Source organism: Brienomyrus brachyistius, chromosome 5 (genome assembly GCF_023856365.1).
Source record: "Brienomyrus brachyistius isolate T26 chromosome 5, BBRACH_0.4, whole genome shotgun sequence".
Taxonomy (NCBI): Eukaryota; Metazoa; Chordata; class Actinopteri; order Osteoglossiformes; family Mormyridae; genus Brienomyrus; species Brienomyrus brachyistius.
The window spans coordinates 23,572,214-23,585,701 of NC_064537.1; the positions used below are offsets into that span (position 1 = coordinate 23,572,214).

The following is a 13,488-nucleotide window of genomic DNA, read 5'->3' on the forward strand; positions in this document are numbered from 1 at the left end:
CACTGCACTCACGTGTGTAACTTTTATTTAACCATGTTATAAAAAAATTTAAGCAGCCCCTTAATAAAAATTCCACAAAAAGGTATACCCCCACATGACTATTGAATGAACTATAGTAGAAGCAATTTCAGCCATTATAATGCAATGGCCTGTGTAGGTAGGGCTGCCTTTCACCTTTCCACAAAGGTACTGCGGTCTGACTGCAGAACTGAACACTTCTGAAACTTACACAACTGACTGGTCTTAGATTAATCTGTGTACCACTTACGATTTACTGTACAGGATTTAAAAAAATGCTAAAACTAAATTGTTTACTCAGGGGGGGGTGGTTCCTATAATACATCCACAGGTAAAATCATTAAAAGTTGCACAAGATGATTAGATCAGTGACCACTGAAAAAGCTGTGACCTTTGGGGATGCTGATTGGCTGACCCTGGCTAGCAGCTAGCTCCTGTTAATGGAGGAGGAGCTGTCTGGGCTGGTTGGCACACCCTGGCCCTCCTGCTCATTCAGCAGGGGGTCCCTGTCTGCAGCACTGGGGTCCTCCTGTGCTGCTGTCCTCTTCGTGGTTTTATTCAAGGTCCCACCCTAGGGGGGAAAAAAAAGTGGCAATAACACACACGTTGACAACCAGCTATCCTGCTCAGGTGCATAGGGAGGGTGGAAGCTAATCGTTGTGAGCACAGGGCATGAGGCTGGAGTCCACCCTGGATAGGATGCTAGTCCACTGCATTGCACACGCAGGCAATTCAGAGACATGAATTTGCCTAACTGCATGTCTTTGGATTGTGAGAAGAAACCCCCAAGACTGGGGGATAGCAGGCGGAATCTGCTCACAGACAGCGAGGGCAGCATTCAAACCTCCAACCCCAGTGGTGTGAGGCCGCACTGCGTGGGAAATCTGCTACAATGGCTTTCCTATCCTTCTGTAGAGCTCCAGCCATTCATTTCAAATGCTAAAGGTCACCCTACAGACCTTCTATATCAAAAGGAAATGCCGTAATGCACTCATCCATACTGATGTCAGACATCCGGCTCGTTCCACATGGTTTGGGGGAGCAGATCTGATGCACTTATGATTCCTGTTGTGCTATCAGAAGGATGCCTGACCCATCCCCTGTGGTTTCTCCAGCCTGATGACGTACAGAATCAGCCCAAATTGGGAATCGCACACTCTAGGCAGCTGGTTTTCCTTCTAGCCCGTTTCCCTGTTATGGTTGGCATGAATCTACACCTGTGCCTTCTCACGAGGGCATCTGCAATCAGAATTTCACAATGGCAAAGAGCCACAGTATTTGAATGTACTGGAGTTAACCTTAAATCCTATCAGGCCACAGGTTTTGAGATCATTAGTCTTGATGCAATTCAGACAGAAAGGGATCATTTGCATTTCTTTATCAGATGCTTTTGTCCAAAGCGATGTACTTGTGAGGAAAGCTTGGGGTCAAAGTGCAGCATTGCTCCGCTGCCCACAGGATTTGAATAAACAACCTTCTGGAACTGGGCCTTAAACTGCCGAGCCACACACTGCTACACGGCACCAGGAAATCGGCAGTGTTGTGTGCTGTATATCTGCAGCGCGAAATCGCATGCAAGACCTTTGATGAGGGCAACTACATAAATAAACGGCCTCAGTCGCCAAATTCTTATCCCCCGATTGTGAGAGCGGCAGGAGCGAGTGTGTGTTTGGGGGAGTAGTGAGCACGGCACACTCGCCTGGCGGTGGTCCACGACGTTGAGCACCACTGAAGTCATGATGCAGCAGATGGTGTTGGCCAGCATGAATACCATCATCCTCTGCCAGCGCCATAGTGGGATCTTGGCGTCACTGCCGGTGGCGGAGTGGGGAGGACAGGGGTGTGAGACCATTCCTCTGCTGTCCAGCGCTACCGGCCCTCGGGCCGTTGACCACAGTCACACTTATGAAAATGCACGGCATGGTTTCCTCAAACCCTGGGCCGTGCCGCACCATGCCTGATGCTCCAGGCTTCCTACCTGGATTTCGTCCCCAAAATTTGGCCCACGATGAGATTGGACAGGCCGATGCCGATCATCTGGACAGAGGTTGCAAGGCCCATCGCCGTACCCAAGGTGGCCTGCGGGACAACCAGTGGGATGGAAGGCCACATGCTCGCCTGAAATGCGGAAGAAAGCACGCTGAAGAAAATGCGACGAACTGCATCATAGGGGTCAAGGACACAAACGCAACATAGAACGTCATTGTTTGCACAAACCAAGGGATCAGATATTCCACAAGTCAGGCTGCTGTGTTTTCATCTATAAATCCTTAGCTCTTATCAGTAGGGAGGTCCACAAGCTGGAGCTTGATAAAAGATGTGTGTAATCTGCACTAGAATTCCTATCAGACCTCAGAAATACAAAGTTCCAATTTGACTCACTCTGCTGCGCAGAACAGCGTGATAAGAGAATATCCCAAACACACCCCCCCCCCTTTTGGGAGAACAAGCTACACAGCAAACTATACATATACAGAATAATGCAGAACAGCTATTATATACATGTATATATACAGATACATAAATGAGGTTACATCTCACCAACTGTACAGTCACATTAAGTATGTCCAGTTTGATTTCTCGAATACAGCTCGTCTTATTGAAAGGTCACATGGAGTGAAGTCAGCATGGCTGTCTGACCTCCCCCGTATCTCAGAGTGCAGAGAGGCTGTCAGTCATCAGCCGGGCCTCACGACGGCAGTGAGGTGGCAGTTACCCGCAGCCGACACCTTTTCCTATACGGCCTCCGTTATTTTCAGTCCGATTTAATCATGAGTTTCAACGTTTGTCACCTACACAAAACACACTGAGTGTAGTGAGAGGTTTCCTGGATTGTGCTCAAAAGGAAATATGTAATACAAGCAAAATTATATTTGAAAAGATATATTTGAAAATATATAGATTTGAAAATAAGATAAAAAACAACAATAGAAATAAAAATAAGAAATGAAAAGCAATGTTATCAGTGACTCCTGTATTTACATACATAAACTGCTAAGGAAGACCTAAAATGAGAAGAAAATAGTGTGAAGCACTTAGTGGCACGTTAGTGGTTATAGGGTTTCGTACCCTTTAAATTAACCCTTTACACAATGTTGGCATGTTTTTGGTAGGTTTCTCCGTTTCATGTAAAATCACGGTGACGCCAAACGGCGTGTAAGCCCCACCCCCACGGCGGATCACAACGCCAGCGCAGCCTTCCGGCACATATACTCACGGCAGCAAAGGAATAGGTGACCCCCAGCCAGATGGTGGAGACCAGCGGGGGCACGAAGGTGAAGGCCAGGAGTGCAAAGACGGGCAGCGTGAGCACGGCGCAGCCCATGGCGAAGACGCCGCGCAAGCCCACGTAGTCCTGTCACACGGGGAGACACGGGAGGGGGCCGTCACTCCACTCGCATGCAGGAATTTATGCCCTTTCGTTTCATACACACGCAGAAGTGGAGTGCAGCTGTAACTGACATCGGGAAACATTCACGACACGTGCTGTGGACACGTGCCGCTTTGGCGTGGCGGATGTCCAGCGATAACTCAGCCGGGCCACAGACGGCGCAAGATTCCGCTTCCAGGAAGCAGGCTCGTTCCGGAATCTCATGCAGCAAAGTCACAACCCACCATTACGATCTCATGCGGCAAATGCGTATGCGGAGTGCGGGGAGAAGGCCTATACTCACGATCAGGATGCCCACTGTGGCAGAAAGCACCAGGGAGCTGTCGTATACGGCTCCGGCCACGTAGGCGGCCTCCTTCTGACTGTAGTCGCTGTATTTGTCCTGTATGAACTTGCTGCGGAAATCGCCGGAAGTAGAGGGTGAAAAGCGGATCTCATAGGCAAGAGGATGGTCAGCAGATTAACGCCCCAGTAAGGCTGTTTTGAGTGAGAAAACACCTCTCTAACCAAGGCAAACATCAAGCATGCCTGACGCATACTGAACACCCCAGAAGGCCAACCACAGACGAGATGGCTGCCTGGGGGGGCTATTTTACAACCCACAGCCTGAGGACACCTACAAGATCAACTCGAGCCCCTGCCAGAGGCACAAAACGGCCCGGAGTGAGAGCTGAACAATGGAATGCACTGGGCCTCCAGACACGGCATGTTAAATACTCGTAACCCCTCAAATCTGGTACTAAGACCAAGTGTGTTTGCAACAGAAGACTTCAGCTTGACAGGGCTTACTGCTGGCTTAGAAACATAATGCGAGAGGCTTTAGAGTCCAGAGCAGTAGGTGAACCAGGACAGAAGGGGTACAATTATGGGTAAATTTCAACAGAAGTTGCGATTTCCTATTTTATCTTTTAAAAAGTGTATGGAGCTCCACAGAACACGATAAAGACAGGAGGAACACACAGACAGACAGACACGCACAACACTCAGGTAAAAAAGACCCCCCCACCCTCACCTGGCATCTGCAATGAAGGGGAAGATCCCATTGTAAAAAAACATGATGGTGAGTACTAGCAGCCAGTAACGAAGGGAGAGCTTCCGGATGTCCTGCACCCTCTGCAGAAACACAAACACTGCACTATTCTGCACAATAATATAACAGTGAACACAGACACACACATTCTGTGAAATCCGATTAGTACTCTTACAGTTCTCTTGCCTTCTATGGATTAAGACTAAACCTCAAAGTGATTATTTCCAGGAGAGACCCCAGTGTAGTGCCATCAGACACATGCAACCCTAAATCCGCACACACACACACGTTTGTATTCATATCTTTATGGGGACTGTCCATTTGCTTCTATGGGAAAATCCCTAATCCCAACAATGACAAACTTAACCCCTACCCTGCTCTAACCATAAATAACCAAACAAAATACAAGCATGTAGGCATTTTTATTTATTTTGATTGTAGGCACAGATTTTTAGAAAATTGCGTTTCACCTTGTGGGGACCGAAAAACGTACCCCACAACATCAAAATAGAAACCTGTCATCATCGAATGTCCCCACAATGTAATACATATTGTGTACATCACACTCAGTCTCCCACACATGCACACACTACAGGTGATTTAGAAATGCTAATTAGCCTACATACTGGAAGAGATGGGATTACCCAAAAAAACAACTAAATTAGGAATAAGTTAGTTGGATAAAAACACAGCTAAGCAACTAGACTTACACTAAATTATAATGTGCCATGATTAAAATGTGTGGCGGGAGAGCGGCCATGTCAGACTGACCACTTTGCGCGACTCCTCCTGAATGGCGCCGTCCAGGCCGAGCTGCCTCATGCCCACCTTGTCCAGCGCACTGACAGTGATAGCGGCCAGGAAGCCCAACACGCAAAGGAAGGTGCCTGCAGGAATGGGCGTATTAGCACAAAGCGGAAGCTGCCATCTTCACGCTACAGGGCTCATCATACTCAATGTTTACCAGCTTGGAAATGCTGCAGTCAAACGTAGCCAGCAGACCAAAAACCTGGGCTTCATTAGGCTATGTACAAAAATGAGGGAGAAACCGGCCAGCAGAGGGTGCTGCTGTCACAAAGCCCTGCAGCACTGAGACACTGCAGTGGAGAGAACTTTGCTCGTACCATCCACATTGTTTATATAAGTATGGTAAAATTAGACCCCACAGTATGGCCATTACTCACAGTTGGTGGCACTTCATTAAAACACGCACTTAGATATTTTAAAAACTGTTACTATAATTGCATATCGTTTTCTAATAACAAGTGATCGTCTCACTAAATCTTTACCTAGCTGTGCACAGTCCCTTAACTGCACACCCCCCCAAAAATCACAAACAAGAGAAAATCCTCAACTGCTCACACTCATTGTCTGGAGTCATAAGGGGCGGAACTCACCCCCCCACAGCGTCCACTGCATCCCATATTCCGACTCAAACCTCTGGGTGCAAAAGAAGTTAAGGACGGAGCCCAAGCGGGAGAAGGCCAGGGTTAGACCAAAAGCCAGAGCCAGCTCCTTTCCTTTGAACCAGAAGGCCGTGATTCGATTCTGTACAACTGAAAGGAGGCACGGATACAGCTTTTTACAGCACTATTCATTCAATGTATAAATATCATTATGTATTCATTACATAACAGACACGCTGCATCATACGACTATGCTTAATGTAACAATGATACCTGAAATACTACAGAACAAATAAATATTCTGCTATATTGTACAAATATACGAGCACAATTTATCTTCTTGGGATGTTTTACTGATTTGTGGTGCACAATAAAGGTATGAAGCAGCCTAAAACAAAAAGTAGCTATTTTAACAGAACATGTATAAGAGTTTGAGATGTAGTAGTTAAAGAATTATTGTACTTTTGAACAAGGGTGATCTATGAATGAAAGATTTGTGACCAAGCATTTATCTTTCATTAAGGATATTAAAGACACAGGTTTCACTTAAACATTGTAAAGACCTGATCAGTTTTGGCCAAGTAAGCCATCTGAGCATAGATCGAGGTGTATGTGGTGAGGAGGGCTCGCCGGTGCCCCTTACTGGTCAGCGAGCCGTTGCCGGATCCGAAGAGAAGGCGGCCTGTGAGCATGAGGGGTAGCAGGTAGCTGGTGCCCTTGAAATGTGAGCCCAGTGCGAAAATGGTAGATCCCAAGACAGTCAGGAAGGAGAAGAGGAAGACACCAACTGCAGCAGACCCAGCAACAAGTGAGGGCCACACAGGTTAGTGCCTTCATGCATTTTTAAAAGCGCAGAACGCCCATAAGCAGGACTAGAATAAATCAGAGTGCTTCTACCATTAGACATATATAACAATATGTATATTAATGTTTACAGTTATAGATAATACATTATTGTTGCTCTTGGGTGTCTGCTACGCCATATTTCTATTGACATTTACAGTACATTCATAGATAATGGAGATAAAATGTATCAACAGGAAAACTTCAGCTGCCACATTTGACAGACTATATCGTCTTAGTTAATTTCATATTTACAAATATGGTGATAAATACGAATGCATCCAAAAGCAAGAGACTTACATCGATTTCCTAACTTGTCTATGAGGAAACCAGCCATGATGACCACCAATGCATTTCTGAAAGGCAGGAAGGGTGCTTTTATTTATTACGCTGTGAAGTCAATCCAGAGAATAATGACACTACACATTTCTAGTCCTGTGCTTTTAAAACCAAGGTGACAGCACACAGGCGTAGACTGCACTCACGTCCAGGCATAGACTGCATACAGGAGGTTATACTCCTGAGGGGTCATCCCCAACCCCTCCACACACGCGCCTGTCCCATTGGGTGCTGTCCCATTCTGTACTGTTGCATTGGGACACGTCAGATTCTAGGACACGAGAGAGCTCTTATTATAATACAAATCTCATTTCCTCTAGGCAGCTTCATTGGGCTGTTTCAAGTCCCACAGGGCCACCACACTCACCCCTTGAAACTGATCTTGAAGTACACTAGGAATGTCGAAGCAGAAGTATGAGCCGAAGGTGAGCATGCAGTTGAAGAACAACACTACGAAGCGGTAGAAGGCTGCAAGGCAAAATAACAGAAAAGAAACCTCACAGACATCCAAAATCTGCAAATATGAATTTAAGTAATGTATAAAAACCTTATCAAACAGACGCTGGCTATCAGACGCTCTAGGCACTCGCTACAGCTGGGTTATGATATGCCAATTAGTTGAATTAAAACTAATTTCACAACACATTTCACTTTAAAATGTAGAAGCGTATTAACTTGGGTTTATGGAAGATATACAAAGAATGGGGCGGAGGAAAAAAAGCATTATTGTGTCTTAATAAATAATCGAAATTAATTACCCCCTTTTTTGTTTAAGCAACAAGACAAACGTAGACATTTAACTTCAGAAACGCGAGAACGAAAACTGAAACCATTCATGTGCAAACGAGGATGATCAAATTTAATGAATCACAAATATTAATCCTGTTCTGCTATAACTAATTGTCAGTGTAATAAACACAATTATACAGACTATGCATGTAAACGAGACTGTGCAACCAAACGAGTTAGAATTTAGCTGTTTTGCAAATAAACATACACACAAGCAAGCTTCCTTAAAAAATAAACTTCACTACCTTTTTCTGCTGGTTTCCCCATATTAAATATAGGTTAAGTTCTGACAATAACTGATGTTTAAAAATCCATTTTTTCTCTCTGTTTATGTATTCCGCGAGAGCCCCGCCCGTTCACGTGCTCACGCTACGGCGTTACGTCACGCGCAAAGCTCGACGTTTGCGTTGAGATTTAATTAGTTTGACGTGTTGTATTAAAGACATGGATTAATGTTTATGTAATGATGGAAAGTACAATTTAAAATGTAAATATTTCAAACAAAAATTGGACCTCAGTTACAGTTACCTCCCAGGCCAGTGGAAATTAGATATAGTCTGCACTTTTATGAATGAGCGTGCTTAGCATTTACGACTGTTTTGAAAACAGGGCAGTAATGTTGTAACTTGACATTGTAAGCATAGATAGAGAAAAAAGAAAGAACTTCCCACATCGGTCATCTATTTAAATATGACCGCTTACCGAATCAGGGCTTTACGGCTGACGTGGGCACAGTATGGTTCGTAAAGGCGATCATTTACAAGAGGTTCGTACAGTAAAGTAGTATTGATGTAAAAACTACAGGGTACCCAGTGAACCACCTTATCACCCTAAAATTCAGTTTAATTACAAAGTATTGTGTTATATTTTGTATAGCAAAGCATAATTAAGAAATATCTGGGAATTATATCTACTTATATCTGATTTTCATTGCTGGTTCTGGAGACCCACCCTTCTTTTTTTTTGGGGGGGGGGATTTCTGTGACATGTAGTACTCCTTTGGATTTGATTAGAGTTTTCTATCTTCAATGCAAAAAAATTTAAATGACTTTACATTTACATAAGTTTTTACATGAAGGACAATTTACCTTTGCGATAACATCATTCCCTTAAATAATGACTCGTGAAATTATGGACAAGAGTTAATAAAGCGTTCAGTCAAATATAAAAACTTCATCCATCCATCCATCCATCCATCCACCGCCTTTCCTTATATATATATATATATAGTTGCAGGGTGTCTGGAGATTGTCCCAGGTAAGGCAGGGCACGCCTTGATGGGGTACATCATGTGTGGCATTCTTGTCCATACATGACACACATATACAAACATGAACAACTTAAAGGCACAAATTTGCCTGCATATCTGTCCCATACGAGGAAAACTGCAAAACACAGAGAGGATATACACAATTCATTGTTGCCTTTGTCAGTATTAAACAGTTCAAGCACAAAGTGTTCGAATGAGAACCTGCTGGCTGTACACTCAATGATCCCCACCCCAGAGAATGCTGTAGCCCACCCTGCATTTACAATTTACAGAGCCACTTGTTCAATGCCCTCTGTTGTGACGAGATGCACTGGAGTTTAACGTCAGATGTGGTCACGACAAATCTGCTGGAGCCTACTGCAGGAAGCATATACTAAGTGGAGGAGAATACCCCGGACAGAATATCACAGTCACCAGCTCTTTGGATCATGGAAAAAATGGTGCACTAGGAGGAAATCCACAGAAATACAACCAGCAGATACAGTTTCTGCACACACACACACAGCTGGGACACGAATGGAAACCAGTGAGCCAAGGGATTAGACCAGTAGCTGTTTAAAACCAACTAGCCTGTAGAAAAATCCCTGGGGACCCCCGTCCTCAAAAAGTTGAATAGACGTGGTATAATTGTTTTTAGAGTAACTAGCACTTAGTGCAAGCATATGAATTAAAAGTACAGTTCTCCGTGCTCGTCCCCGTTTGCTCTGCCCGTGCTCGTTCCCGCTGCGCTAATGTCGTGCGATGAAACCGTATGACGGCGCATCTGCAGAGGACCAACGGCGGAGCAGCAGCATCAGCGGAGGCTGCACTGTGCGGTCGGCGTGACGTCGCGACGGCACCGCTATTTAACCGGAGAAGCTTCGGGGGCGCTCAGCAAGCACTGTATCGGAGAGGACGAGGCGTGAAAAGCACCATCACCATCACTACCAACAACAACAACAAGGGGTTTATAGGGGTCGGCGAATTGATCAGCGGGAGGACGCCGATTTTGGCCCCGCCTCACTATTATGAGTGTGTTTAATTTTCTGCTGGTCATCAGTCGGTGCGCCGCTCTTATTCTATGACTGCAGGTTTTATTTTACAGACGTTTCACTTAATGAATTAATCCCATCGATTACACTAAAAGATGGACAGAAGCGAGCCGACTCTATTCCTTGTGGTGGAGGATTCAGGCGGAAAGGGATTACGAAGGTTTGCGTGAACTGCAGAGCTGCGGAGACTGGCAAGTGTTTCTGCTTTATATCCCTTTCAACAAAAAAATATATAATGATGTCTTTGCACATCTCGAATAAAATGCGAGTCGTCCTTTTTGAGGAATCAGAGGAAGAAAAACACTTGTGCTGCCTGCGCATCCCTTGGTGAACGAAGGTTTCATTCTTGTCATAATAATACTAATTACATCTTTTTTTATGTTTTAATAAACAAACAAAATAAGCAATACCAAAGCAGAATACATCAAGAGCTTGCTGGGATACAATTACTGATAACAAACCAGGAAGTGTTTCCTGAAATCAGTGGACATTCAGCATCTAAAACCAAGGTACTACTGGCAAGATGATGGAGCTCCAGATTGAGGAGGTTGTGTACCAGGATGACTATGGCTCTGGGTCAGTGGTGTCAGAGCGTGTGTCTGGCATGGCCAACAGCATCTACAAGGAGTTTGAGCGGCTCATCGACACCTATGATGAAGAGGTGGTCAAGGATCTGATGCCGCTGGTAGTGAACCTGCTGGAGAACCTGGACGCAGCACTTATAGAGAACCAGGAGCATGAGGTGGAACTGGAACTTCTCAAGGAGGACAACGAGCAGCTGCTTACCCACTATGAGCGGGAGAAGGCTCTGCGGAAGCAAGCCGAGGAGGTGCTGCTTTTCACATTGTGTGCCTTTGCAGAGTCAGACGCTTGGCGTGTATGTTTGTAAACAAGGGAGACCCCATAATGTACTACGCAGTATTTCTGTGCATGTCTGCCCCTTATGTTATTGATTAACAGTCATTCCTTATCTGCAGTACCAGTCTTGTTATTTCCCTAGGTCAGCATTCTCTCAGTCTGTCATTCATCCATCTATCTTTCCATCATCAAGCTGCATATCCTGGTCAGGGTCATGGGTCTCCCAGAATCACATTTTTTTTTTCATATGCGAACAATTCTTGCAGCTGTGCGTGACTCATCCCTCTAAAACAGAGACTGTCACAAAGCAGCTACTCTGATATTATTGCAAAAACAATTGATTAAAAATCACACCTTTAGTTGTATGGTTCAGACACATTAATCCAGGAATGGTGTTCAAGTGCCCCCTGTATCGTCCGCCCTTTAATCTTCTAAGCACTTATATCCCCTAGGCTCGCGGGGGCTTTGTGTTGTGTGAGTTTTCACCCAAAGGAAGGCAGAGTTTCAGTTCAAGAACAGTGTATTTGATACAGGCTGTTCTTTCCCAAAGGTTTCACTTGTTTACCGATGGGGCTTTTTTGTGCATTCCCACAGTACAGTCAGTGCCAGCCACTCGCTACACATGTCTCTCTTTTGCTCACAAGCCGGTGTACAAGCAAAGCAGCTGTAGGTAATCTCTCACTGTGTAGCATTATTTGTGGGCTAATCCTCCCGTTCCAAGCAGGTGTGATTTTACAGCAGTTAGGAATATGAGGCTGTTGCTGGTTTAGGAGGCCTGAGGTCTTCCTGTCTGTCCTGTCAGGGTTTGTTTTGACAGGCGTTTCCATTTAGATTTAGTATGTGTGAACAAGACTCATTGGCTCGCCACAATAGCAGCTGAGGAGGGTGCGTCTCTTTTAAAGAAAGCTTCAAAATGACACACGGAATTGCAGGTGTCTTTGAAGGTCTGTAAAGATACTGACTAAGATCTGTTTTAATTGCTGTCCTGGGTTTACTGGGTTAATTTGTGGCTTAGCTGGTAACAGCCCTTTAACCAGAAACAGCCCTGGTAGGAAAGACACCAGCCGTAAATTTGCTAGGTGGTGAGAAGGTGTGAGCTCTCGTAAACAGTTTCTGACCTGGTTCCTCCGTGGCGTCGGAGGGAATGTGGTGCCTGGTACGGCAGAACGCCCGCGCTTCCTACAACAATGCCACACTGATTTCCCCCCAGCGTCCCTGGGACAGGGACCGAGGGGCAGGACGCTGATGCGTTCCAGCTTATGCCCTGCATCACAGCCTCTTCTGCAGCCAGAACCCTAACCTTCACAGCTTCAGTACTGGAAGGTTTCATTCAAATATTTACAGGCTTTTGCTAAAATTTTATGACGCTTTTTCTGGTCTGTAAGCCACAATTAATCTTTTTCTGTGTCATTACCGTTAATATGGTATCTTGATAACTGGCCAAGCTAGCAAAGATTGAAAATTGATAGACAAGTTGCACTTTTATTACACAAGTTTGAAATTTTTGTTAAAATACAAGCTGTGTGTATTTGTTTGACAGTTTTATTTTATGAAAGAGATATTCCTCTCGGAGGACTAATTGCCAGCTGATGTTCACGCCGTTGCCTTGCACATTGCGATTTCTTTCACATCAGTGATCTGTCGTTCCGATATCATTGCACTACCCCTGCAGTGTCACTGATATGTGAGCTGTCTCAGGCCCTGAACGGTAATTACTCAGTTCACTGTTCACCAGGCCTCATTTTACTCATTCATTGCTAATATTTCCGGGCACTGCAGAGGAATAGCTCGCTCACCATAACCATTATGGCATAAACAGAATATTTTTGTGTTTATGGAAATTTAAAATAGCTAATTATTGTATAATCCAGTGTTTCCCAACCCAATCTTCAGGGACCCGCAGCAGTCCACATTTTTGCTCTATCCCAGCTCCCTGCCAGACAGTCCACATTTTTGCTCCATCCCAGCTCCCTGCCAGACAGTCCACATTTTTACTGGGATCTGGAAGGGAGCAAAAACAGATGTCTGCAGGTCGCCGAGGACCACATTGGGAAACACTGTCCTACAAGATATTCTTTATGCATAACTATAGATCCAGGTAAATGGCCCAGTTGTTCTTGACCCACTGGTTCCTCAAGGAGTATGCTATTTTTGTCACAATTTTGTGTTTTTTTGGGCTCAGAGCAGGACATTGAGACCTCATGTGGAAAAAAAATGATCGTTTACTACTTTTTAAATATTAGTATGTGCCCTCCAGTCCATGCCAGGTTCTAGTAACCATAAAACTGTGTTTCTTCAGAATGTTCGATCTTCTGTCTGGGTCTTCAAACATGTTTATTATTTATCAGTGTTTCAGGAGAACAACTGTCTAAATATACTGCATATGTCCTTACAGCCATTTAAGTTCTGAATATACCGGAATGCCTTCATTTTATACAAGTTGTATCAGACAGTGAAAAAAGACAGGTTTTACCATTTAGTTGTCTATCCTGTTAGATACATTGGAAGCTGCA

General features: G+C 44.7%; 2 protein-coding genes across 2 annotated transcripts in view; one reads left to right on the top strand and one right to left on the bottom strand.

The window, feature by feature from the left end:
• Positions 1 to 8: 8 nt before the first annotated feature.
• On the bottom strand, positions 9 to 8,192 carry mfsd1l (major facilitator superfamily domain containing 1-like). The gene is made up of 13 exons (XM_049012968.1): positions 8,062 to 8,192; positions 7,395 to 7,495; positions 7,174 to 7,298; positions 6,989 to 7,044; positions 6,489 to 6,632; positions 5,837 to 5,995; positions 5,211 to 5,326; positions 4,422 to 4,522; positions 3,693 to 3,804; positions 3,236 to 3,373; positions 1,997 to 2,136; positions 1,718 to 1,829; positions 9 to 589 (listed from the first exon to the last, which is right to left on the bottom strand). The coding sequence occupies exons 1-13, from the start codon at positions 8,081 to 8,083 to the stop codon at positions 446 to 448; spliced, it is 1,470 nt and encodes a 489-aa protein (XP_048868925.1). The 5' UTR covers positions 8,084 to 8,192; the 3' UTR covers positions 9 to 445.
• A 1,620-nt stretch (positions 8,193 to 9,812) lies between these two features.
• Positions 9,813 to 13,488, top strand: part of LOC125741647 (C-Jun-amino-terminal kinase-interacting protein 3-like) — a 33,559-nt gene continuing 29,883 nt past the window's right edge. The window contains exon 1 of the mRNA XM_049012827.1: positions 9,813 to 10,946. Within this exon, the coding sequence (XP_048868784.1) occupies positions 10,641 to 10,946 (306 nt within the window). The 5' untranslated portion in view covers positions 9,813 to 10,640. The remainder of the gene's footprint in view (positions 10,947 to 13,488) is intronic.